General features: G+C 37.7%; 1 protein-coding gene across 6 annotated transcripts; it reads right to left on the bottom strand.

The window, feature by feature from the left end:
* Nucleotides 1-1,866: 1,866 nt before the first annotated feature.
* Nucleotides 1,867-26,203, bottom strand: rbm47 (RNA binding motif protein 47). Of its 6 annotated transcripts, XM_057331178.1 has the most exons (8): nucleotides 26,030-26,203; nucleotides 25,530-25,951; nucleotides 11,282-11,401; nucleotides 10,308-11,031; nucleotides 9,552-10,026; nucleotides 7,728-7,934; nucleotides 6,569-6,756; nucleotides 1,867-6,045 (listed from the first exon to the last, which is right to left on the bottom strand). In XM_057331178.1, the coding sequence occupies exons 4-8, from the start codon at nucleotides 10,998-11,000 to the stop codon at nucleotides 5,794-5,796; spliced, it is 1,815 nt and encodes a 604-aa protein (XP_057187161.1). In that variant the 5' UTR covers nucleotides 11,001-11,031; nucleotides 11,282-11,401; nucleotides 25,530-25,951; nucleotides 26,030-26,203; the 3' UTR covers nucleotides 1,867-5,793. The 6 variants fall into 6 exon arrangements, with proteins under 6 accessions (XP_057187161.1, XP_057187160.1, XP_057187164.1 ...); XM_057331177.1 differs by lacking the exon at nucleotides 11,282-11,401; XM_057331181.1 differs by lacking the exon at nucleotides 11,282-11,401 and having other exon boundaries at nucleotides 7,728-7,931.

Below are 26,203 nucleotides of genomic sequence, written 5' to 3'. Positions count from 1 at the left end.
AATTACTTACCAAAGAACACGTTTTTAATAAAGTTTGAGAAAGTTGTCGGAGGCTTGGTGGTATGAAATCGTAAAATCGTTCCATATGGTGGTGTTGACGTTTATATCAAGTGACCGTAGTGTAGTCTGTTTACAGCCTTGTGTTAGCTTTTTACTTCTGGCGATTATAAAGGCGTCAAAAGTAACAAATGTTGTGTTATTTTGTCAAGATTATCTGGACAGAAAAAACGTGTAAACATTATATACCTTTGTTAAACACAGCGCTTATTTTGGGGGATCTTGACAAAAATACGTCATCTCTGCAATACTCTATGACTTGCAACTTTATTCACTTCTTAAAGTATCTCATTAGGTGAACAAACAACACAAAAACGCTTAATTTAACTAGACACTGCCACCGGAGTCGTTTGCATTACTTTTATGATAGAATAGATGTGCGTGCTTTTTGGAGCTTCAACATTTTCAGTCCCATATGAGAAACAACAGCATTTACATTTTTAATATGCAACATTGTTTGTGTTCAACTGAAGAAAGGAAGTCATACTTTTGGCATGAGGGTAAGTCAATTACAAAAGAGTTATCGGGTTAACTGTTGTTTCAAGCAACTGATTTTCAAAACAATGAGCGGATTCATGATTTGGGTCATGTTTTGGAACTCTATTGGGCGGTAAAGCCAGTAATAGGCTACGTAACTTAGGACATTTAACAAACATGCCTAACAAAGGAACATTACTGGTGTGCATCTTAAAACAAAACGATGGCATTTAGTTTTTGTCTGTGCATATCTTAAAAAATTGCGTTATAATCTGTACTGGCCTAAAGTTCACCCAAAAATGAAAATTCAGTCATCATTTACTCATCCTCTTGTCATTTCAAGACCTTCTTCTACAGCAAAAGAAGGCATTTTGAAGAAAGTTGGTAACCGAACAGCACTGGCCCGAATTAATTTCCATTGTATAGACACAAAATCAATGCAACTGAATGCGCCAGTTAACAACATTCTTCAAAATATCTTCTTTTGTGTTCTGCGGAAGAAAGTCATACATGACAAGAGGGTGAGTGATTGATGACAGAATTTTTATTTTGGGGTAAACTTTAAGATCTGTATGGGAAGAACTATTTTTACAAATCTTATGGAATGGGAACTGTACTATAGGCCTACTGTACTTTAATATTAAAGATTGCTGATATTGAAAGGCTGATCTATAAAAAAATCTTTTCTATGTGTATTTTACATACTTTTCGCTTTTAAAGAAACTACTAAGATTTTTTGACTCTGCTTTCCGTGCAAATGTTTTATACCGACTGATTTATTTAACTAAGGCCTCATCTCGAAGTCTGCTGTTCAGCTCCCATTCCAGCACTATGCATTAATCTGGTTGCGCTGCATTGCTGCCCCCTAGTGGTAACACAAGTAATCACATACTGGCATCTTGAAATATAATTCCAGCTCATAATAGTCTGGTGGTACTATTTTCAGACGGGAGAAGGTTATGAGCCATTGTTTATACATTTAAAAAACATATTTTTGAGCACCCTCGCTAATTTCAGAAGCACCTTCAGTGATTTAGTTTTGGAACCGGGCCTGTCATGATAACGTGATAATTAATAAAACATTGTGGAATACCAAGAGATATTCAATATACCCAGAGAATCCTCTTTGCCCATGAAATTTAAACTAAGTTTTCTTACATTCAAAACTGAGGATGCACAAACTTCATATCAGACATGATCAGATGTTTTTTAACCACAAATATACTACGGGCTTACCAAAACATAAAGCTTATTAGATCATATTAGATCAAAGCAAATTAGATCATTTAGTTAGAAAATTCAGAAATGATCAAGAAAAAAAGACAATCATACATTTGACTTTCCTTTTTGAAAATGCTTTATTAAACTACCACTATAAATACAACAATGCCAAAAAAGCTTTAAACAACAAGATAGAAAACAGTACTAAGTAGATCTAAAAAAGGAAAGATATTTTGGCAATAATATTCGACGATCTAAATGTCCTCTCCCGAGGTCACCTTGTCTTGTTCAGTTGTTTTTTTAGTAACAACAAGGGGGGAAACGCTACACATGTAGTGTTTATGAAATGATAGCAAAAGAAAGCACGTTCTGCCAATAAATGCATAATCAATTTGGGTTCACAAGTATTCACTTGTGTATTTCTAAACACACAAAATACACTCTTGCAGTAGTTCACATCTCATTGAACACTTTGGCAAATACAAAAAAGCATGGTTTTGCTGTTGTTGTTAAACCAGCACATATAAAGAGATGGAAAAAGTCTTCTTAAAAATATATTATAGCATTTCCTCTTACTTCATAAACAAAAACAATGTACTGTATATATTAAATATATCCTGACTGTTTACTCATAATAAAAGATTTTAGTAGAAAGAGAAACACGACTACTGGGGATGTTCACTTTTCTGACCAACACACAGTCCTACCACGACAAACACATGTGGCGTGATTGAGAAACATTATCCTCAATGACTGTGTGTGAGAATAAGAAGGCTCTTAGCTTAGATGGTGTGTATTGTGTAGACTGTGAACTCTGGATTGTCATTCGTTGTTTGGTTGCGCTTTCCCCAACAACATTTAACTCAGTCTCTTCTAAACAAAGGCTATACTTAATATCTCTGTTCTTAACACATAAAAGCAAAATACAACATAAAGCAGCAAAACTAACACTCAGAGCCCCCAAAACAATAAGATATAACACACACGAAAAAACTTCATAAATGATGAGGGAGGAGAGGCACTGTGGTAAAACAGTGTTTAAGATGTCACTTGTCAGACAGCGATCTGAATAAAGGCACACATGTGTCGAGCTCGTCAGAAGGCTTCGTGGTGACATACAGCAATTTTAAGGAGGATATACAGTCTACGAAAGGCTCCCTGCTTTTAGTTTGGTCCAGTTTAATCCAGTTAATGGAGTCTTGAAATACTCCTAAAAAGACCAAAGTGCCTACTCATCACTTCTTACACACACAGACAAGACACATTCATACACAGCAAAAAAAAAAAAACTTCTAACACCCCAAAAATGTTTAAGTGCACAGCAGTACAGTCAACTTTAGGAGAACGTAGGGCAGCTGTACTATATTTTTATTGGAAGTAGAGCACTGAAGACTTTTAGCGTGTCGACTTCGCTTGAACTCAAGACCACATTAATATACATTGTTAACATTACTGAGTCCGTTGTTATGTGAAATACTGCAGTTAGTTCTGCATTATGCACAGTTCAGTCTTTAACTCATAACCAACAAATACAACCAATAGTAATCAATAAACTACCTTATACTTTTATTCTTGGTTTCTTTAATTAAAAGTATCAATAAATAAGGTTGTATTTGTTAACATTAGTTAAAAGAAATGCATTAACCAACATGAATTAGCAATTTATTATTACTTTTTGTTAATATTAGTTAATGCCAATACAATTGTTCATGTTAGTTCATGGTGGATTAACTAATGTTTTAGTAAATGCTGAAATAAACATGAACTACGATGAATAAATGTTGTATAATTATTCATTGTTAGTTCATGTTAGCTAATGAATTAACTAATGTTAACTGGGACAACCTTATGGTAAATTGTTACCAATTTCTTCAAACATTCTCTGAACTGAACGATATAAAATCGATGTAGCCGTGTAGAATGCAGGCAAACTTGGGTGTGTTGTTTTATGAATGGTTGCTTTTAGTCATTAGTCTTTAAAGTGATAGTTCACCCCAAAATTCAGTCATCATTTACTCACCCTCTTATCACTTCAAACCTGTATGATTTTATTTCTTCCGCAGGACACAAAAGAAGATATTTTGAAGAATTTTGTTAACTGGCACCAGTGTTGGGTGTAACTAGTTACTAAGTAATTAGTTACTGTAATTTAATTACTTTCCCCTTGAAAAGGTAAAGTAAGGGATTACTCTTATTTTTTCTGTAATTTAATTAGTTACTTCTGATGTAATTAAACTAAATACTTTGTGTAATATATGTGTGTGCAATAGTGGAATTAACATCAAAATTCAAAGTCTAACTTTAAAATGAATGCTTTAATGTATAATTCTCACATTTGTAATACTTTGGTCAGTAAATAAGAGTACTTTATGTAGTTTATATTATTTATTTGAATGAATTAAAAGAGCCGTTTCATGCCTACCCTTGAATCACTTAACTAATCAAGGTTGATATAGGATATAGAAAGTAATTAGTAATAAGTAACTAAATACTTTTTGGAGAGAGTAATTTGTACAGAAATCTAATTACACTATTGAATATGTAATTAGTAACTAGTAATTAATTACTTTTTCAGAGTAATTTACCCAACACTGACTGGCACACATTTACTCGGTTTGTGTCTGTACAATAGAAGTGAATGGGTGGCGCTGCTGTTCGGTTATAATCTTTCTTCAAAATATCTTATTTTGTGTTCTGCAGAAAAAGGTAATTCATACAGGTTTGAAATGACAAGAGGGTGAGTAAATGATGACAGAATTTTCATCACTTTAAGTCATTACAGGTCCATTACATTGTGTCTTCCAGCTTAGAAAAGAAAAGTCCTCACAACACTAAAAACAACATAAAATCTTTAAAACAATCGAAATATAAAAAAGCATGAGCGAACCATGCCGCGAAACTGTAAAGGAGATCAAATGAAGCAGGTGTTAGACTCGACAGGTAGGAAATCCGATGGACGGAAGATCGCAACACACTTCGCAAATATGTTATAAACTCAAAAAACATAAACATTTTCATGAAACAATCTTCTACTACTGTGGTTGTTGACAATCCTGCTCAGCAGTTCAAAACATGTTTTTTGTTCTTTTTACAGTATCGTTTTGTGTCTATATATCTTCACAAAATAAAATCGCAACAAAGGCAATAAATGAGTGGCATTAAATACACTTTTTCAAAGTCCGGAAATACCACAACGTTCCTTCAGTATTCTCCTTAAGTAAAGGAGTGTTTGCTGTACGATGGCCATCATCAGCTGGAGTGTGTGGGGAAGACGATGATATGTCAGCAGGTGTGATTCTGCGAGTGATTTCTTCATACGAACACACCAACATATCACTTACGGTCAGTCCGCTTTATCAAGTACACAGTGATGATCGACTAATAAGCAGGGTTGTTAAAAACACATAATAAAACAATACAGTGTCAAACTGCTTTGAATAAGGAATGTGTGAGAGGAGAAATTTCAGTTGTCGTTCATTCGGGTCATGGCTTATGAATCAGAGCGAGTCTGGTCAACGGCAAATGACGGCTGGACTTGGAAAAAAAAATGGGTGGAGCTCTTGTCACATTGCGGGAATCCGAGTCCACGTACAAGTATAACACAAAGGGATTAAAGTCCCTCAGTCGGAGATGAAAATGGATTTAGGCGTCTTGATAAGCTGATCAGTAGCATGTAGCATTAGTAGTTTTGGTTTAAATCAGTAGATTAGAATTCCAGCGTCATGTGTCTGGATTACTAAATGTAGGCCAGAGTTTGACGAATGTCAAGGTGTCTGCGAGCACAGGTCAGTGGCTTGGAGTAAATTTAGCGGACGAATCTGAAAAATCACTGAGCAGTGAAATTTACATCCGTGCTCCCCCCAAGGAACCTTAAAGTCTGCCAGGGAGCAGCGCGAGTCCGAATCAATTAGTTTTGTTGTGAGTGCGTCAATTTCGTTCTGCGTGATTCGATTAGCCGGTGGGGCTCATCGATGAAGCGTGAACGTCTAATGGTCTGTGCTGATGTGGTGTGTGTGTTTGACTGATGCCGCGGGTGTCTCAGTAGGTCTGGTATATATCGTGAATGGGCATCTGGAAGGTGGCCGCAGTGGGGAAGGCATGATGCACGTACCCGGCGTATCCTCCGTAGGCTGCGGCTGCCACAGCGGCGTTCTTCTGCAACGCTGCAAGAGTGGCAGTGTTGGCGTGGGTGGCTATGGGCATGTATCCAGCCCCGTACAGACCGGCGGCAGTGGCTGGGATCCTCTGGACGTTATGAGCCATGGCATAGACTGGAGTTATAGGACGACCCTGTGAGACATTGAGAGAGATTGTTACACTAAACTAAAAGTATTAAAAGTGCTGTCATTTTTTGGGAGGATCTATTGACAGGAATGCAATATAGTACATACATACATAACTATGTCTTCAGAGGTGTATAAATTATATTTTTATTACCTTAGAATGAGCTATTTCTATCTACATACGCCATGGGTCCCCTTACAGGGAATTCGTCATGTTGTTTCTACAGTAGCCCTAAACGTACAAACGGCTCTACAGAGCGCTTTTCGTAAATACGTTATCTTCTTCGGCAAAGAAGGAGTCAGCCACCTTAGCGCTTGAAAGGGAGGTGTGGAGTGAGCCATTGGTTGCAATTCGCAACCTCACCACTAGATGCTGCTAAATTACATAAACTGGACCTTTAAGCTGTGACGCCTCATTAGAAGCTTTATATACTTTATAAGCTTTTGTATGATTATCTGCAGCCTTGTACCTACAGCATGCTATTAGGTAGATTGGCTGGATTACAACAGTAGGTGTAGGTCAGGTGTACCTGGAAAGGAGGAGGTGTGGAGACAGTAGGAATGCCAGCAGCAGTGGCTTGGGCCGTGGGGTCATGCTGGAGGGCCAGAGGATTTATAATGTGCTCCACTGGATGCATCTTCCCCTCCTCCATTAATTTAGTCGCTGGAGCAGCAGAATAAATTGCAGGGTATTGCGCACCGAGAGCTGGAAGACCCACTACACACATACACACATTCACTTAGAATGATGGCACAAAGATGCATATTACACAGTGTATTTCCGTACATACAATAATTGTACTATGTTACACAATTTGCATAAAATGAGGCAATATATTCAGGCAAGTATTCAGCAAGAGCGTCCGAGAAGAAATAGGGAAAGAACGAGACTTCACAACCTGTCCTAAATTAAGGCAAGTGCATGACTCCGTTTAAGATTAGCAACAAAAAACACACCCACGCACCGCCACGTACACATTCTCTTGCGCACATAAACAAAAGTTATTGTTTCCATGCACAAAAACTCTTTTCATTGTCCATGTTAATTCAGACTTAGGATCAGTAGGTTTAGGTGACGTCAGGAGTTTGCAGATCTCAGATCAGAGCTCTGAAAGATCAGTTAGTTTAAACAAAGCAGCAGATTAGTGAGAAAATAGAGTCATTGAACTCAATGCCCAAACAAACTCAAATCCTCTCAAATGCATTTTTCTCCTTTGGCCTGTTTTATTTCAAAAAGTTTTTTCAAATGACTGTCCAGTTGTAATAGCTGATGGTATTCAACACCATGAACAGCTTTTCATTGATGGACCTTAACATTGACCGTTGAAATGTTGAACTAACATATTTTAAATGTTGAGAGGTTTTGAAGTATTGTTTGAGCTTTGTTTTATTATTGATAAAGACAAGAGATTTTAAGAGATCCAAGGCATACACTTGTGATAGAGCAGCAAGTTAGTGTTCCACCCCAGACCAGTAGGGGCAGTAGAGTCCTAAAGATCTCCCCTCTCTATTTTGTTAAATAGAACGTTATAGAATTTTGATTGCAATTTGCCACATGTTTGGTTTTCAAAAATAAACACCAATAATTAATGACTTTTTTATTCTTTTTAGAAATTTCTGCTTCTACTGGCTGGGGTCGAGCACAACCGTCTTGAATTCTGTATAGACGCGGTTTAATTTCACACTGACTTGTGCCAGGCTTGATGCCCACTGGGTTCACAGCTGCCAGCTCTAGATTGGTCATGAGCTCGTAAGGTCTGTCCAGCAGTTTGCCTTTTCCGTCATGGTAGCGACTGTAAATTCCTCGGCCAGCTGAATAGCCACCAAGGTAGGAGCCGCGAGGCCCTGGGCCCCTGTTACCAGCCCCGGCACGACCGCGGCCTCTTACAGTACCTGCTTGAGATACAAATGAAAGAGGACGGGCTGTTCAGGTACGGGAGTGCATATATAGCTCTGGTAACTTGTTGTAATTTAACTATTAGAGGTTGACATCACAAATTAAATTGGAATATTTTTCTTCATTCATTTGCTATAAAAAGCTAATAATAATTTGCTGGAATTTTGGAAATATATACTATGGGTATATCAATAAATAAGGTAGTCCCTTGGTTCATTTCATTCTCATTTAAGTCAGTGTCAGTGTGAACGCCTCTTTAGCATTTCGTCATTTGTCTCAGGTTTTTTAGGATGGGAGGAGTTTTGCAGTAAAGTTAATGGTAAAGTTTTATCTACAATCAGATAACGGATTACCGGACCTGTCACGGATTGATGGAAATAAATTGGAGTATGCAATCAGAACTCTTTTTCAACTTGAACGATCTCCAACAATTGTACAACTTGAATGATCTCAAACAATTGTTACAAACCCAACCCAAAACCACGAGCATTTTTAATTGATGATTATGGGTTAGGAAATGCAATATTACCAGATTCCCATCATTAGTTTCAGTATCATACTTTTTCTTGGCTAAATATGGTGCACTGTTCTTCAGCTTATAACGGCCCATAACTGTCATGATATGCGATGTGATTAGCTCCAAACAAGGCAGAGCTTCTTTAGGTGGGCTGTATCTTTCACAGCAGTGGTTCTCAACAGATTCATAGCTATTTTTATATTAGACATCAAAAAGCAACCCAACATACAGACATCCTGCAGACCATATGACAGTAAGTCAGTTGTTACTGTACTTCTTTTAAATACGACAAATACTAAAAAACATGGGTCGACAAGGGACTATCTAAAAAGTTTACACATTATGTAAAAACGAACACACATTTTTATTGGTAACAAATGTCAAAATTCATTTCACAACTACACATGCAACACAACACTTTGTTTTTTACACCAGCTAGAGGGTGCTTAACTCGAAAACCTATCTATAGATTGTAATACTTTACTTGCACAAACGACCTTGGAGGAGGACAGGCTTCAATTTTTTTTTATCATACAAGGTATATAAAAACATAATTCAAAGTAATATTCATTGATATTGCCATAGTCTGCATATACTCTATATTTTGAATTATATAGTTACTGTATAACACAGGCTCAATAAAAAAAAAGATTTTTAAGGTTGTAATTTGGCTAGTCTACTTCTCTAGGATCTGACTAGTCTATCCTCAATCTACTTATGTGACCCATTGTTCCATTTTTGGATCTTGACCCACCCGTTGAGAACCACTCTGGAAAAAGACACACCAATCCTAAAACTGTATACTATGGGACATAATTGTACTGCATGCCCTGCATTTTTTATTTTTATATTTAATAAATTATTCATGCGAATTTGACTGTTATGTAATGTTCAGTATGATACTCAAAGTCATCAAGGAAAACATTTTGGGGTAATTCAGTCTGATTTCATTAAATGGCATTGCATTTACACACCACGCAAACAAAGTTACGTTGATTTTTAATTGCATTCATTTACTTCTTTTCTGATCATAAATCACATCTGCCCCGCTTGTCAAGCTGACCTAAAAGAGAAAAGAAAAGATGCTGTGTTCTCTAACCTTTGATGAAGTAGTCTCGGTTGGGTCCGATGAGTGTGTTGTACGGATAACCATAGTAGGCTAACGTGTACGGGTCACACTGATACACATAACTTTGTTGGTGTTGGGGGCTGTCGGCAGTTGTCACGGCCACTGACCCTTTCGACGCCTTCTGATAGCGAGTGTACTGCTCCTTATCTACAGGCTTGGCCAGGGTCACTTCGATCCGGGAGCCTTCGATCTCCGTGCCATTCAGGTTGTCCATGGCAACCACGGCATCATCCCGACTGGCAAAGTGAACAAAGGCGTAGTCTCGAATTTTTTTGACACGTTCCACGCAACCAGGGTTGTATTGGCTGAAGGTCTGCCGCAGAGTCTCCTCGCTGGTCTCTATCATCAGGTTCCGTACATATAGAATCTTTACTGTTTCCATAACGTCCTCGTCAACGTCAATCTCAGGTTCTGCCCAATCAACTGCAATCTGGTGCCCCCAGAGCTATATTCAGAGGAATACAGAAAGATGGGTTAAAACACAAACAAGTACTGTGCGTAAACACACAGTTCAGATTTGGAGAGGTATGTTCACTATATCTTTACAGTTACAGTTCACAGTTATAGGTAGTTCACCCCCCCAAAAAAAATTAATCACATTGCAACATAAAATAAAAGATATAAAAAAATATTTTGTAAATTTTAATTTAGCTTTTGTTTTTGCATTTTGGGTGAACTATTCCTTTAGCAATCTACATATGTGGAGTATGTTGTGGGCTCTTAAACCTGAATTCGTCCTGGCATGAGCTTTCTTCTGGCCATAGCAGCAGCACGGTGCGACTCATACTCTACAAAGGCAAACCCACGATTCTTCATCTTGTCCGCCGCGCTAGCATACACGATCACATCCAACACCCCTTCCGTCACCTTGGAAACCTCCTCCAGGATTTCCTCTCGTTTCTTGGTTTTTGGGATTCCACCAATGAAGAGTCGGCAGTTATCTACACTAGAGCAAACCCCGAGCAACCTTCCTGGACGGATTTCATAGTTATTGAGGTCCCGAACAGCTCGCTTAGCCTCGTGCTTCTGCGTGTACATGACGAACGCGTAGCCACGGTTCTTTCCATCAAAGTCCATCATTAGACGCATCTCATAGATCCGTCCAACAGACTCAAATGCTGGCACCAGCTCGTCTTCATAAACGTCGCGTGGGATTTTACCCACAAATATTTCACAGCCACGTGGTGGGGATTGGCCTTGCCAGCCAGGGGGCGGGCCATATTTGCGCTGTCCGTTTTCTTGCACCATTCCGTAGCCGGTCCGCTCCATCAAGGTCAAAAGTGCAGCTTCATTGGGGGCCCCGGCCACGCCCTCTGGGATGGCGCAGTGATGCTGAGAATACCCAGAGGGATCGTTGGAAGTTGAGGAAGGACTAGGGTTACTCATAGCAACGGCAGAGGCGGAGTCTTCTGCTGTCATTCTGAAATAAGCATCCAATCAGGATTGGAGTCTAAAAAGAGAATGAAAATTTCATCATTTTTAACTCATATCAAACTATGAGCAACTGCACCGCATTACATCTAATACACTCTAAAAATGCTGAGTTATTTCCAACCCAGCATTTGGTCAAAAGTGGACGAACCCAACCACTGGGTTAAATTAACCAAGAAATGTTTATATTTGACTAAACAATGGGTTAAAACAACCCAGCATAGGTTAAAGGGATACTTCACCCAAAAATTCTGTCATCATTTACTCACCTTCGAGTTGTTCCAAATCTGTATAAATGTCTTTGTTCTGATGAACACAGAGAAAGATATTTGGAAGAATACTTATACCCAAACAGATCTTTCCCCCATTCACTCCCACTTTTTTTTGTTCTGTTGAACACAAAAGAAGACATTTTGAAGAATGTAGGACAGTAAACAGTTCTGGGGCACTTTTGACTCCCATTGTATTTTTTCCTACTATGGTAGTCAATGGGGGGCAAAATTTGTCTGGTTATAAGCATTCTTACAAATATCTTTCTCTGTGTTCATCAGAACAAAGAAATTTATACAGATTTGGAACAACTTGAAGGTGAGTAAATGATGACAGAATTTTCATTTTTGGGTGAAGTATCCCTCTAATTTACAACCCAACGGTTGGTTTGTGCCTTTTTGAAAATAACCCAGCATTTTTTAGAGGGCACATGTCCCTCCACAAACAACATGACTAAACCTTATTAAAGTGATTCCACAAGCATCTTAGGCTAAAATACACTACAAGACTTTTGCTCAGATTTTGCCCAGATTTTCAGTCTGGACTTGTTGCAGAAAGTCTGTGCCAGTCTGCAGATTTGATCTGTGAGTGTGTTTCTATCTGAAACTTTCAAAAAGTGTGCAAGTGTATGATGTCTAGTTTAAAAAAAATCTGTTCAGATTTGAAAAGTCTTGTAGTGTATTCCAGCCATTAAATGTATGTATGCGATCAATACCTGACATATGCATACACAATTGTATAAGATATTATTAGTACTTTATATTGTGTTATTTCCTCTAACACACACACACATACACACAGAAAACGTTAATCCTCTTCTACACTTTAAACCACCAAGTAAACCTCACTAAGCCGCATCTACATTCTTTAGCATGGAAAAATCCCAGAATGCCTATATCCTCTACAATTTTCCACACGCAAACAACTAGGGAACTACACTAAACTACACTCCTTCACAAATGAAGCTCCAGTCATTATTTTAGCCTGAACGGTTAGCCGAACCTTGATGCCCGGTTAGAGGGTAAGGTAGTTAGGTTGCTTAGCAATGAAACCATGGTTACACACGCAGAGCATGCTGACCCACACACACACACACAGTTTATTGTGGCAACACAACTCAGAAAGACACAACACAATCCAAAATACTGGAAAGCCAAAGTTACATTAAGTAAAAAACAAAAGTTTAAAGGTTATTAATTAGTCATTTACTCCAGCAATAAAGTTCAAATCTACAAATGAACAACTGCAACACTCACGGTGTTTGACTTTGTACCTGGTGCTTTCATGATGAGGTCTCAGAGAAACTGGTTGTTGGAGAGGCATGTGACTTTGACTGTGAGGTTGGAATAACAGGCAACTCAGCAGTACTAAACCAAAGCTCACAACACTTCCTCATTCACACTCGTGCACACACATATACATAAAATCAGTACATGTGTGGCTCAAGGCCAGGCTGAAACAGGAAGACGAGCAGACTGACTGATCAAAAGACAGGGGGACAGACACACCGACCAATCAGAGATTTTGATGCACTCGAAGTCACTTTGAACGAATGCAGATATGGAAATATAGTTATGAATAATTGATAGTATAACAAAAAAATCATTCTGAACAGTGTCATCAGCTGTGTGCGTAAAAAACACAAATAAACAAAAACAAAATTAAATCCATACTGGCTGTGAATTCTACTAAGTAAATTGAATGGAAGTGTATGAATGCAATGAAAGACAATTCAGCAGATTCGAGGAGGAAGGAGAGGTCAAAAGAGAAGAAATGATGGAACCCTGCCAGAGATTGTGCAAGCGAAGAATGACAGTGAGAAAGTAAGAGATAGAAAACATGATTCAGCAAAAATAAGTAAGTAAAAATTGGTATAAATCACTAATGGGAACAATGAATCTGTTTTTCAGGAGATGTTTAAAGAGGGCATTTTTTTGCTGGAGTAAAGTGTGACAAAATGAAACAGAATTCAAATATGCCGCAATGGCAAAAGACGTCCGTCTAGCGAATGTTTACGTAGATACGCAATGAAAAAGCAGGACACGTCCTCTGCGAATGGCCTTTTAGGCTGTCATGTGCTTCTGGAAGTGAGACTTTCTAGAAGTTTCCTTGTTCCGTAGAAAACAAACAAGAAAACAGCAGGAAGTGAGATTTAGTGGCAAGAGAAACCGAGGCGAGAGAGAGAGATCAATTGAGAAAGAACAAAAAAGAGAGAAAATGAGCAATGGAGAGGGAGAGACAAGATCATTCATTTTCCAGAAAGCATCGGGTCTCTATGTCATTGTACCTGCTTCGCAGTGGTTGACCTTTACACATGCGTGTGTGTGTGTGCATGTACTTGGTGCAAGGAAACCTAAGGCAGCAGCAGGTGAATGATTAACCAACACAAATCACCAGCTTAACACACACACAAACACTCAAAGGCAGACCTGAGAAGGTTTACTGATAAGGACCTTAAGAAGCAGTTTCATACTAAGATAGAGATATTCATTAATCCCTACCATACTCCTGAAACCAGTTCTCACAGAAACATGATTGAAGTTAAAGCAAAACATGATTTGATTTATTTGTATGAGCCGCACTAAACCAGATAGTTTCTTCAATTGATATAAAATATCAAATAAACTCTTTGTTATAGTTTATATGATATAAAAGCATCGACCTTTAAGAATAAATTAGATTAGGAGTGTAGTAATATAGATGTATTAAACATAACAATCCAAAAAATGTAAAATATGCATTTTAGAGCTATGCTAATTGTTGTATATGACATCTGTTTAATCTTATTGGTTGAGCTGCCAACATGTGACCTACATCAACATGTGCTTTAACGTTTCATTTAATTGTGTGCTTTCACTGCTTTAAGCTTCCTCCATTCTTTTCTTTTCTTAGTTTCAGTTGTTAGTGTTTTAAATTCAGTTTAAATTTTCAGTGACAGATCCATTCCATTTTTATTTTTTAATACAGAAGGTTTAATGTTATTAGATTATATTAAAAGTTAATGCTTTTGGATTTTTTCTTGTTCAAAATACACTGTTCAAAAAATAAAGGTACTTATAAGGTTCTCCGCTGTGGTTCTTACACAAAGAACCAAAAGGTAGCCTACTTTAAAGAACCATCTCTTTCTTACCTTTTTATAATCTAAAGAACCTTTTTTCAGCACAAAGAACCTTTTACCTTCTACTGATGTTAAAGGTTCTTTATGGGACCATTCAGACAAGGATTTATGAAATAATTATGAACCCAGTATCATAGATTATATCAGATCGTGAGCTGGGTGATCATTTCACCCCCAGTTGAGGTTCATATAGTGTTGACTGAAGTATGTCCTTTACTATATCATAAGATCAACTTAAGTAATTAATTTATGACTTGCCATCAAATTAATTTAGTTAAAAATCAAGAAGGTACATTGTTTAGGTTGATCACAAGATAATGGTTTGTTATTATCTAAGATACTGATTGACAGAAAGATGTGATCTTTGACTTCTTCAACACACAGGACAATGTTTGACAATCAGCACATATAAACTCAGGCACACACACATACACAAACGCACACGCCTTTTGTGTACAGAAAGATCAATTAGTATCTCTAGGGTGAAAGTCTTTCGATCTTAGTGAAAGAAAAGAGTGAAATGTAAGAGTAGAACACACACACACCTGCTGTGCAGAGCTGGGTCACAGTGTCTTAGAAAGTGGGTCTAGAAATAATGCACTAACATTTTGGATAATGGTGTGTGTTGCGCATTCAGGTTCGGCTATATACTGTATTTGAGGGTGAAGTGAAGTGTGAAATATGTTAACACAAATACAGCAAAAAAGCAGTCGGAAAAAAGGCAAGGCCATATGAAATGACCCTCATTATATCAGAATAATAAATTGGCCATGCTTCACTTTAAATCTGACAACGTTAACACATTTCTGTGAAGGTTAAGTTGAGTAAATACATATTTTCTTAGTATAAAAACAATTGTGCCTTTACTTACATGTCTTCCAATGTCTGTGTGTGTTTTAGTGTGTGTGTTCATGTTTTTATATCCCGGTGGGGACCTAAACCTGAATGCACACCAACTCATGGGGACTCATGTCACCGTGGGGACCAAAATTGAGGTCCCCATGGGCAAAAAAGCTAATAAATTGTACAGAACAATATTTTTTAAAAATCTAAAAATGCAAAAAGTTTCCTATGATCTTTAGGTTTAGGGGATAACATATACAGTTTGTACAGTATAAAAAACATTACGCCTATGGACTGTCCCCACGGAGATAATAAACCAGACATGTGTGTGTGTGTGTGTGTGTGCGTGTGTTTGTTTTCATTACAGTTTTCCATACATCTGCTGAGATTTCACATTTACAGTATATTCAATCATCACATGTATTTGTTTGTATTCTTAAAAGTGCGCACTCAAATACATATTATCATTCACAGCAACAAATACAGTGTAGGTGGCATTTGGGTGCGTCATTCTTGTTATATGCATGCACATATATGGGCAGTTCTTTGGTCATGTTAAGAGTTCTTGACATACACCCTAGAGCAACCAAGAGAGCAGAAAGCGCACACACACACACGCACACACACACGCACACACACAGGCTTTGGTTGACTATCCCCGTGGGGACAGTCCATAGGCGTAATGTTTTTATACTGTACAAACTGTATATTCTATCCCCTATCCCTAACCCTATCCCTAAACCTAAAGATCATAGAACACTTTTTGCATTTTTAGATTTGTAAAAAATATTGTTCTGTACAATTTATTAGCTTTTTTGCCCATGAGGACCTCAATTTTGGTCCCCACGGTGACACGAGTCCCCATGTGTTGGTGTGTATTCAGGTTTAGGTCCCCACCGGGATATACAAACATGAACACACACACGCACACACACACACTCCGGGTCTGAGTGTAATGAAGATGAGGCAAGATGGCTCTCAGATATAAAATGTGGCCAAAAGAGAGAGAGTGTGTGTTTATTCGCTGTGTCTGAATGTTGGGATGTCAGCAGGGTTTAGATTAACACCATTAACACTCAGTGTCCCAGAGTCAAAGTTTCTTCCAGATAATCTGGTGGGTTAATGTTTCTTGCTGAAGACACCTCTTAAAGCAACTCCTCACATGCAAAAACATCTACTTGGTGACTAAGCAAAAACTTTCTGTTGTATAATGGTGTTCTATAATTATTAAACCTCATCTCCTATAAACTCTGACCTTTGTGGCACTTTACAATCTCTGCACTGATCATTAACAGTAACACACTCGAAACCAGAATCCACGAACACTCTCTATATACCTATCAGATAAAGAAAACACAATGGCAAGGCAAGCCCTGGTACAACATGAAATATCTAGACGACATACTTCAGCAGATAAGTCTTATTCTAACCGATAGCTGACTATGCAACTGTTCCAAGATATCCTGTAAGAGCAAAAGGCCTATTTTTATTCATGGTAATTTAGCACAAACTCCCAAATCAAATTCTCAGTTCAGAGAAAGATGTTTGGAAAAATGCTTGTAACCAAACAGTTCTTGGACAGCATGGATTACCATACTTGGAAAAATTACAATGGTAGTAAAAAGTTCCCCAGAACTGTTTGTTTTCTTAAATTCTTCGAAAGCAATATGTCCTACTATGGTAGTCAATGGTGACCAAGAACTGTTTGGTTACAAGCATTCTTCCAAATATCTTTCTCTGTGTACATTAGAACAAAGAAATTTATACAGATTTGAAACAACGTGAGGGTGAGTAAATGAAGACAGAATTTTCATTTTTGGGTGAACTATCCCTTTAAGGATGTTTCCATTATAACAATGTAACTTTGTACATAAATAATGATATTACACAAAGAATGAAAATGGTTTCTTAATACAGAACACAGCCGTTAAACGCAGGACGACAGAGAAACATGTGGACATGGTGACTGGCTTACCCACAAGTCCATTTTCAATTCCAGTAATCTTGTTTCAATTCTCTATGCAAACAAGCTACAGTAAAACGTTTAGCCAATCATTCACATAAAGCGCATACAATACTGTTCTCGTGACCTAAAAACTAGTTTAAAAAGTTGAAATAATCAGTGAAAACATTTCTTTGTGAGGCTTTTAAAGAATTCTAACTATTAGAAAAAATAGGAACCAGAAAACTGATTCAAGTTAAGTGAACGCACACACAATCAGACGCAACCTCACGTATGAATCACGTTTGCATATGTCACACACGTTACAATAAACGAGATCTTTCACCCGCTATCTTTCAACTACTCTGCAGACGCAAGAACACTACGACGAACCGCAAATTCTGATGACATCTTGAGGTTTCTTATCATTGAGTTTGAACTTTTCACTCATGCGCTTAATCCACTTACTGCAACACAATGTGACGAGGTCTGATCAAACACAACCCACTGATGATAGGCACACACAAACGCACAGCTGATGATCTGTTAAAACAAAAAACCTCAAGATATCACGTTGCTTGTTGAGTAATGATGTCTCATCACTTTCTCTTGATGATCTTTCTTCACATGGACAATTCTACATATCTTCGCCATTGAAAAATATGGAAACCTCATCTGATAACAGTAGCACGCACTGATCTGGGCCCACCCCAACAGCAAACATTGAAGGCTGAAGTAGTTGATTCCAAAGACCAACAACCAACCCAGTGCATAGTAACCGGCATTTACTTAATACGCTGCCTTACATTTGTGCATAAATACTGATTTTTTTGGTTTGTCTGGTCATGGTCTGATTAAGAATATGTGGAGAAAATGTATTTCTAAGTTCCCCCGAAGGTCAAATAAGGTCATTACAGCATTGCCATTTGAAGAAAATACATTCCTAAAGATTTAATAATTAAACAGTCAATAAACAAAGTTTTACAAAGAAATATTTAAGGAAGTGATGACTTATACATAACTCCTCACAAACAGAAAACACATGCACATACATAATTCAGAAAGCCAGCCAACACAAGGAAAAAATATATATGTTACCTGCTTCTCCAGGTGAATGAATGCGTGTCCGAGAGACAATGTAGCTGGTGTGTATACTGTCACTCACTCCCACTCTCTCTCTCTCTCTCTCTCAAACCCTTACTGACACACATGCACACACAACTGGACGGACTGAGAAGCGAGTGTGTGATTGAAGGTGCAATAGGTAGAGGACTGTTTACTCTGGCTGTGGGGCGGGGCAGAGCAAAGATGCCCCTCCCACTCTGTATTTCTCCTTTTCCTCGTCACATCCAAGAACTTCTCTCCTGCTTTTCTGGGAGCCACCGTGACGTCTGCGCGGGTGGGTGACTGTGTAGTGGGCTGTGAATGAGGTTGTCCATTGACTGGGGAAACGTTCATTACAGATGGCAACTATTCAGCCCGAACCGAAATCAATTTCCTGAATTCGGAATAGGTTAAAGTGACGTTTTGCAGCCCTCATGCACATTCGCACTCTGTGAGATCTTCTCATTCCAGTTTCCAAGAAACAGGTATTTCTTACGTTGCGCCTTGTTTTAAGTTGTTTTAGTTGCATAGATAAGGTGGAACTCATTGAGTTGTGGATGTGTGTTCATCTAGGATGCTTGCGTATGTTGCAATAATATTCTATTTATAACCAGCAGTAATGCCAAAACTGAGAATATATGAAAAACTATTGTCCACCTTATGTATGGGCTGAATAAAAACACAAAAATGCAGATACAATAGAGATGCAGATCATTCCAAAACACCTTGCAACTCCATTCACATGCGCACAAACACACAGACGCCTGAACAAACTCACACTAAACTCACATAAATTCTAATGAATATGTCGAGCAGTAACAGCAGTTAATATTTGTACCGGTTCAATAATAAATAACTCAGGCTTTCACTTATTTATCAATAACAAGTATAACAACTTTTATCCATTTAGCTATTTACAGATGAGAGGGCACTTGAAATTTTGTCCAACAAGTGTTGTAAGCTATGTTTACCAGTGGGAGTAAAGATTACAACATTAAACTGTTGACATATTTAAATAAGCAAATATATCGAAATATAATATGTCAAAATACAGCATGTTAAGGATGTTTAAGCTTGCAGGGGTTAAAAGTACAGGTACTTGTTTAGCCAGAGTTAGATATAGATGCCACACTGGCCAAGATGGGCAAGTTACAGTTTTGCCACCTGGCTCAAAACTCTCTCACACTACCATCGGTCCATCAGGCCATCCTTAATGTGAAGTACTGTTTGTACTTTTAAATGTTCTGTGTCACATTGCAGTACGACTTAAAAGTGCACTTTGCTCATTCAAATGTTACTCATCAAGAAATAAATATTTTTTTAAGTTGTATAATGAACATGAGGTGACTGGTCCTGTAAGATCAACAGTTGCTGGTTTATTTTACATGGAGCAGACCTCACGTGACATATTGAGTTCATTCTGAATATTACACAATATTACAGCAATGGGTTAAAACAACCCAGCATTTTGGGTCGAAACAACCCAGCATCCAGTAGGTTCATTTATAAGCCATCCTTTTGGTTTGTTCCTTTTTGACCCAATGCAGCATTTGTGTACCTACTCACTTTAATTTGGTAACATTTAACAATTTCAGAATAAATTGAGGTGTTCTGTAATACTTGAACACAAATTACAAAGTACACCTCTAAACAATCCCGAAAAATGATTGATTGATTAATTAATTTAAAAAACTTTCCTTTAGCCCAAAATTATGATGTTGAAAAATCAAAAGTAAAAAAAAGATATCTATTTACATAAATAAATAATATAATTAATTAATTAAACCAAATCTTATTCAAATGTGGTTCATTTGACTAGTTGTCTTGTTGAGACTTGAAGTTATGAGTGTCGCCATGTTTGAGTTTAGCACTCAGGAATACTTGTTTTAGTGACAGTTTCAATAAATAAACTTATAAAAAACTTAGTTTTGCTTCAAAAGACAGTTATGATCCCATAAGAATCCTTTAGATTACTTTCATGATATGGAAATGTGGGCCATCAACATTTTGAGTTCAGTGAAAGAATATCAAACGACAGCATTTTAATATTAAATTATTTGTTTATGTCCATCTGATGAAAGGAAGTAAATTATGAGCGAATTGTGTGGGTGAAATTGTACTTTTTTTGAAGTAAACCATTTTTCTGCAGTGTCACTCAAAAGTCACATGATGATGGTCATTTTTGGTTACACATTCAGCTGAAGCCATGTGGGCTCATAAACAGGAAATGATGGTGCACTTAAGGGGCGAAACAATTTCTAGGTGGTTGGCTGATCACAAGAATCCTTAGTAGCCACACAAAACAAGCACCACACACACATTAGTTTTTCTATCATGGTGAGGACCGTCAGTTGACTTGGTTTTCAGTTAACAATATATTCAGTCCCTCAATCAAATCAACTTTTTATATTTTACTACAATGTTTCTTTGGCCTCCACAATTTAGACAAAATGGGCAGCAAACCAGTCGGATGGGTCTCTCGACAATTGCCTACAACGGTCCTGAGCTCAAAATGACAGTGTACACACAATAATTCATGTCGAGACACTTCAAGTTTATCAAGCGCACCTTCTGAAAACTCCCTGGTGACCTCTTTCTCTCCAAATTCAACCTCGAGATGCCAAGTAGCACCACAAGAGATTATCCACTACTAATCTTTGGCGACGTCATAAAGTTTGAGTGCACAATGCATTGTGGGTAGGCCATAAAGAAGGGTGAGGCTCTATATAGAGTAAACATGCCCTGAGAGTGTGCAAAGTCTCCCTTTACTGCCTTATCAGCCATTATAAACATCTTACAACAATATATAAAAAACCCTTACTGATATCAGTTCTGTTACCTTCTGTTGTTCTGGCTGTGTCATGGAAAAAGATGGACAGACTTGGATGTACATGAATGAAACTTATTAACTATGAAGCCTCGGGGGAAGGGGATGAAAGATTTATGTGTTTTTTGTGGGTGTGTGTGGGGGTAAAAATAGTATGTAAGTACGTTTTAGTTTTGCACACATTGCGTCACACGCTGTCGGTAGAAGTAACTGGAAAATCAGGTTTAGCTCTAACTTTAACACCGTGCGAGACATGAATAGACTATGGACACACACACATGCAGACACGCAAACAGTCACAGCACTCGTTTTAACTGTGTACTCGTAAAGCATCTGACTTACAGTATCTACTCCGAGTCAAGGTCATCTGATGGTGACTGTGTTGGTGGCTCAACGGCAAAGTACTTTAAATATCTCCCGACGCGAAAGAGCCCTCTAGTGTTCACGTCACAAGTCCACAAGTCTTCTTTTTCATTGTTTCTCAACATACCTTCTTAAAAAAAGAGCGTTCTGAAACCAGGCACAATGTGAGAAGTTTCCAGTGACTAGTAATTTCCCTGTCTGAAATTGAACAATGCCACAAAATCACAGCCAATCAAAACCTGTTTGATGTTTAAACACACCACGGAATCAAAAAAAAACTCTAATTAAAAAAACATTAATGTTTTGTTTAAAAAAAACACAGCAGCAAAAGTGTTGAAAAATAATATTGATTCATTTAAATACCTACAATGATCCTTTCCATCCCCTTAATGTCACTTGCAACCAAATAATTATTATACAATTAATAATTATGATTCATAGCTACAATATAAATAAAACCTACTGACTATTTCCAATTAAATTAAATGAGGTCTTAAAAGCTGCAATCCCCATACAATCCTTTCAGTTTGAGACATTAAATCGCAGATTACTTATGTACTTGTCTTTACATAAAGATGAAGTCAAATGACATCAAACTGACACTGCGGCTCAACTTATAAATCCTTATTATGTGCTTAACACAGTGAATGTAGATACTGTAAAGAACACTGTTTATTTCTGTACTTGCTCAAAAACGGACTTTTGTTTTTGTTTAATCACAAGAGTTACATTGTGTCTACACCGGACGCGTCGTGCCGCATCCAGTGTGGACAAAATTATAATGGGTTCTAATGCGTTTCTTACGTCTTTTGTCGTGTGGCGTCGGTCGCGTCTGGTGTAGGCACAGTGTTACAGATTGCAGCTTTAATATGTGACCAATGAGATTTTATAAGTCACTTTATCCCGTTTCCTTGAGTAAGCGCACGTTTCAGGGCTTTGACACTTAAAGCGATTGAATCACTGAATAAAGCTTTACTGTTGGTGGCCAGAAGACATTCCTGCTCGCTTACAGTATCCAGCTGTATCAGTCTCCAAATCACATTAGTTTCACTGTATCTACTGTCATTGTATCTCATTTGCATCAAGTTAACTTCTGCTTAACATTCACGTCACCTAGAATCACCTACAGACCCTACAGACCAGACTCGTTGGAAATGAAAGATTTTCTATTGAAAATCACTTTCAGTGGCACAAATACCAGTAAAATGACAAGCGACAAAACAACTGTGTCCACGCTCTAAGTTTTCACTGTATGTCTTTAGTAAATCTTGACAGTAGTTTTTTAACGTTTGCACTGGCGCAAACTTGTAAATCTGGCTCGCCCTCTAAGAACTTCAGGTAACCTTTCTCACTGCACACTGGTTAACAAACATTCCTAGCTGAGGGACAAGCTGTACTCACATTGTTTCGCTATCTTGGAACAGAAAAGGAAACAGTTATGTGTAAATTCTTCTGTATCAAAGCAAGAGGAATGTGATATTTTAATCGGTTACATTTAAAAGAAAGGTGGTGGCGCCATTGTACACACACTACAGGATGAAAGATTTATATATCAAAACGAGAGCACCACATTGATGATGTAATATGCGTGTAAATACTATGCCCATGCTATATGTTCAGTTTGTTAGGTTCAATAGACAGAGCCTATTATTACTCACTACAACAAAGAAAATAACAGTGAGGAGAAGAAAAGGGGACAAAAAGAAGTGTGTAATGAAGCGGCATAAAAGCATTAGCGAGAGAGGGAGAGAGAAACTGAGCGACTTGATTCGGATCTGCAGAACTTGTATCACTAAGGAGATCGGTGTATGTGTGTGCCACACGGTGGGATATCCCGAAAGTCTTTGGTCTTAAAGAGCTCCGCCTCTTTAGAAGTCACTATTAATCAAACTACCTAGAGGACACACACACACACACACGTATAGCTCTTATAGGCTGTCTATTAAGACAGACAGTGGAAGAATGCATTCATTGTGGTGTGCAGGTATTTGGTGTGTTAGGGGGAGAGATGGGAAGAAAAGCAGAAGGGAGAGAGAGAGGATCCTGTTTCACACACACACACTTGTCCAGATGTCTGTTAGGGTTAAAGTCATGCTGAGGGGGTCACATGACACGTCATATGACTTTAAGAACACAAAAAGGTGACCTGTCGTGCTTTTTCTCTCACTCGCTGCTAATATGTCTATTTGTACTTCAAATGTAAGTAAAAGAAAAACTTTTAAAGCTTTTAAAATAATAATGATAAAAAATCGAATTAATGTAACTTTAACTATGCAAATAAACATTATTCATTTTAATATCCCAGCTGAAAGGAATCCATTTTCCTGAAACATGTTACCTAAAATTTCTAATAATTAGATAATGATTTGTTATTACGCAATAACAGTGACAATTGGTTAAGTTGTTTTATACTTGAATACAGTTTGTAAAGGCATTTTTTATCTTATCTTATCAATACAACATACAGATTTATGCTTCCTGTGAAATAAGTACTTTGTTCTTTGAGAGTCTAACTAAAATTGAAAAAGTTTTTGACAGTGAATACAAGTATTTCTGTGTGTGTGTGTGTGTGTGCGTGCGTATGTGCGTGTGCATCACAAAGAGGAAATAAAACTACTGACTCAATCAAGAACAATGAAATGAAAAATGCCTCCAAACCTTCAAATTCTATACAGTTCAGAGTTTGTGGAGTGTCATTTTCTTAAAAAATTTCAGAAAGACGGAAAAAGGCGTGAGAGTAAAATTCATGAAAGTGTACACAAATCCTATTGACAATCACACACACCTGTCTATGCTGTGTTCTGAGAATCAGATAAGCATCTGAATGGAGACAAAAAGAACTGGTTCAGCTCAGAGCCACAACCAATCAGATTCCACTACTGGGTCTCCAGAGGTCTGTCACCAAATAAACATACATAGACATTTAACAGATGCAGTATTTAGAGTTACAACATAGATGCATCTAGTCATGTCTACTGAGAAACACGCACAAACCAGCCACGTTTTGCTTTGTCCTTTATCTCATCAAATGTGACTATCTAACAACTCCCTTAAACTACACCCCTCACAATTCAAAGCCACAAAGTGTTGACTCTCGGGACCACTGACCTTTTTACCCCCCACTTACTTATGAATTCTGTTTTAATGAAATATGCCTAACATAAGTTTTTATTTACACAATTTTATTCACATTTGTATGAATTAAAAGAATATATGTAGTTCTTTTTACTAATTTTACATTTATTAAGGACATTCGGAAATATCTTTTTTTAAAGATTTTATTCATTTTAACTGTAAACTTAAATTACATAAACCAACATACTGGCAGTAAGAACTTATCCTCAAGTACACACTACAATACTAAAGCACTTCACACGCAGATACATCATTAGATAATTTCCATATATTATTAGCAGACAATAAACATTCCCTGGTATAAAAACAATTATTTGTTTAAGAAGCACTAATCTACCTTTCTCACTAAAACATTAATTTACACACTACAACATACCGACACTCTATACATTGACTTTCAACCTGATGTTAGAAAGACACCATAAACAGACAATTTGATTTATTGATTTATTGTACTTCTCTAAAAACATTTCTATCTGTTTTCTCTTTTAGATTGAGCCATCTCTCTGTCAGAAACCTGATTCTGTCACACACTAAATTATAGCACACCCCCTGAGTGCAGTTACACAACACACACACACACACACACACACACACACACACACACACACACACACACACACACACACACACACACACACACGCAAGACCCGCAGAGCAACTTTCAACACAGTTTCGCAAGACAAGGACATTCTAACCTTAAAACTGTAAAAAAAAAAGAGAAAGAAGCAAGAAGTGGGTGAGAGAGAGGTGAGTATAACTCAATAAAAATAAATAAGGTCAGAGGGGAAAACGTGCTGGACCATATCTGTGAGATAACACGTTGAACGAGGAAGTTCAAGATGAAGAAATACAGACAAAACACATGGAAGACGAGGTTTAAAAACAGAGATTCCTGAGAAATCCCAATCTTACCTGCAGTCTTCAGTAGCTGTCAAAGAGAATCTATACGTTGGATGAATCAAACCAATCAAAGGCACCGGAGATCAGTCACTTTCATCTTGTCTCTCTGTATTTCAACCCTTATTGTGTCAGTTATCACAGGGTTTGACAGTCCAGAGGGATAAAAAAACGTGTTGAAGTTTCTCTTTTTTCTCTTTTGGTTTCTGTCTTAAACTGTTTCACTTCTCGGTCTCTGGTGATTGTACTTCTCCAGCTTCTCTCCCTCACTGGCAAGGAGGAGGGAGTAAAAACGAGAGAGACCGGGCGGAGAGAGAAAGAGAGAGAAAGAGAGAGAGAGAGAGAGAGAGAGAGAGAGAGAGAGAGAGAGAGAGAGAGAGTAATTAGCGCTAGTCTCAGTACCTGCCTCTCACTGACATAATCTTCGCATTCCTCTGCTGTGGGAGAGAAAAAACGGGTTTAGAGTGAGATTGTTTTGTCCAAAATATTCAAAAATAATTAAAACCACCAAATACCTTCAAATTAGAGACTAGAACAAAGTCTGAAGACTTCAGATACTGATAAAGCGTGTGTGTTAGCCTGTGTCTACAGCAGTTACTACCGGGAAATGTTTAGTCTCACATCTTTCTCACCGGGCTGGTCCGAGTAACCTGTTCCTTTCTGTGTGTGTGTGTGTGTGTCTCAGAAAC

Source organism: Triplophysa rosa, linkage group LG4 (genome assembly GCF_024868665.1).
Source record: "Triplophysa rosa linkage group LG4, Trosa_1v2, whole genome shotgun sequence".
Taxonomy (NCBI): Eukaryota; Metazoa; Chordata; class Actinopteri; order Cypriniformes; family Nemacheilidae; genus Triplophysa; species Triplophysa rosa.
The sequence above is the reverse complement of the archived record's forward strand: the minus strand, read 5'-3'. Positions and strand labels throughout refer to the sequence as shown.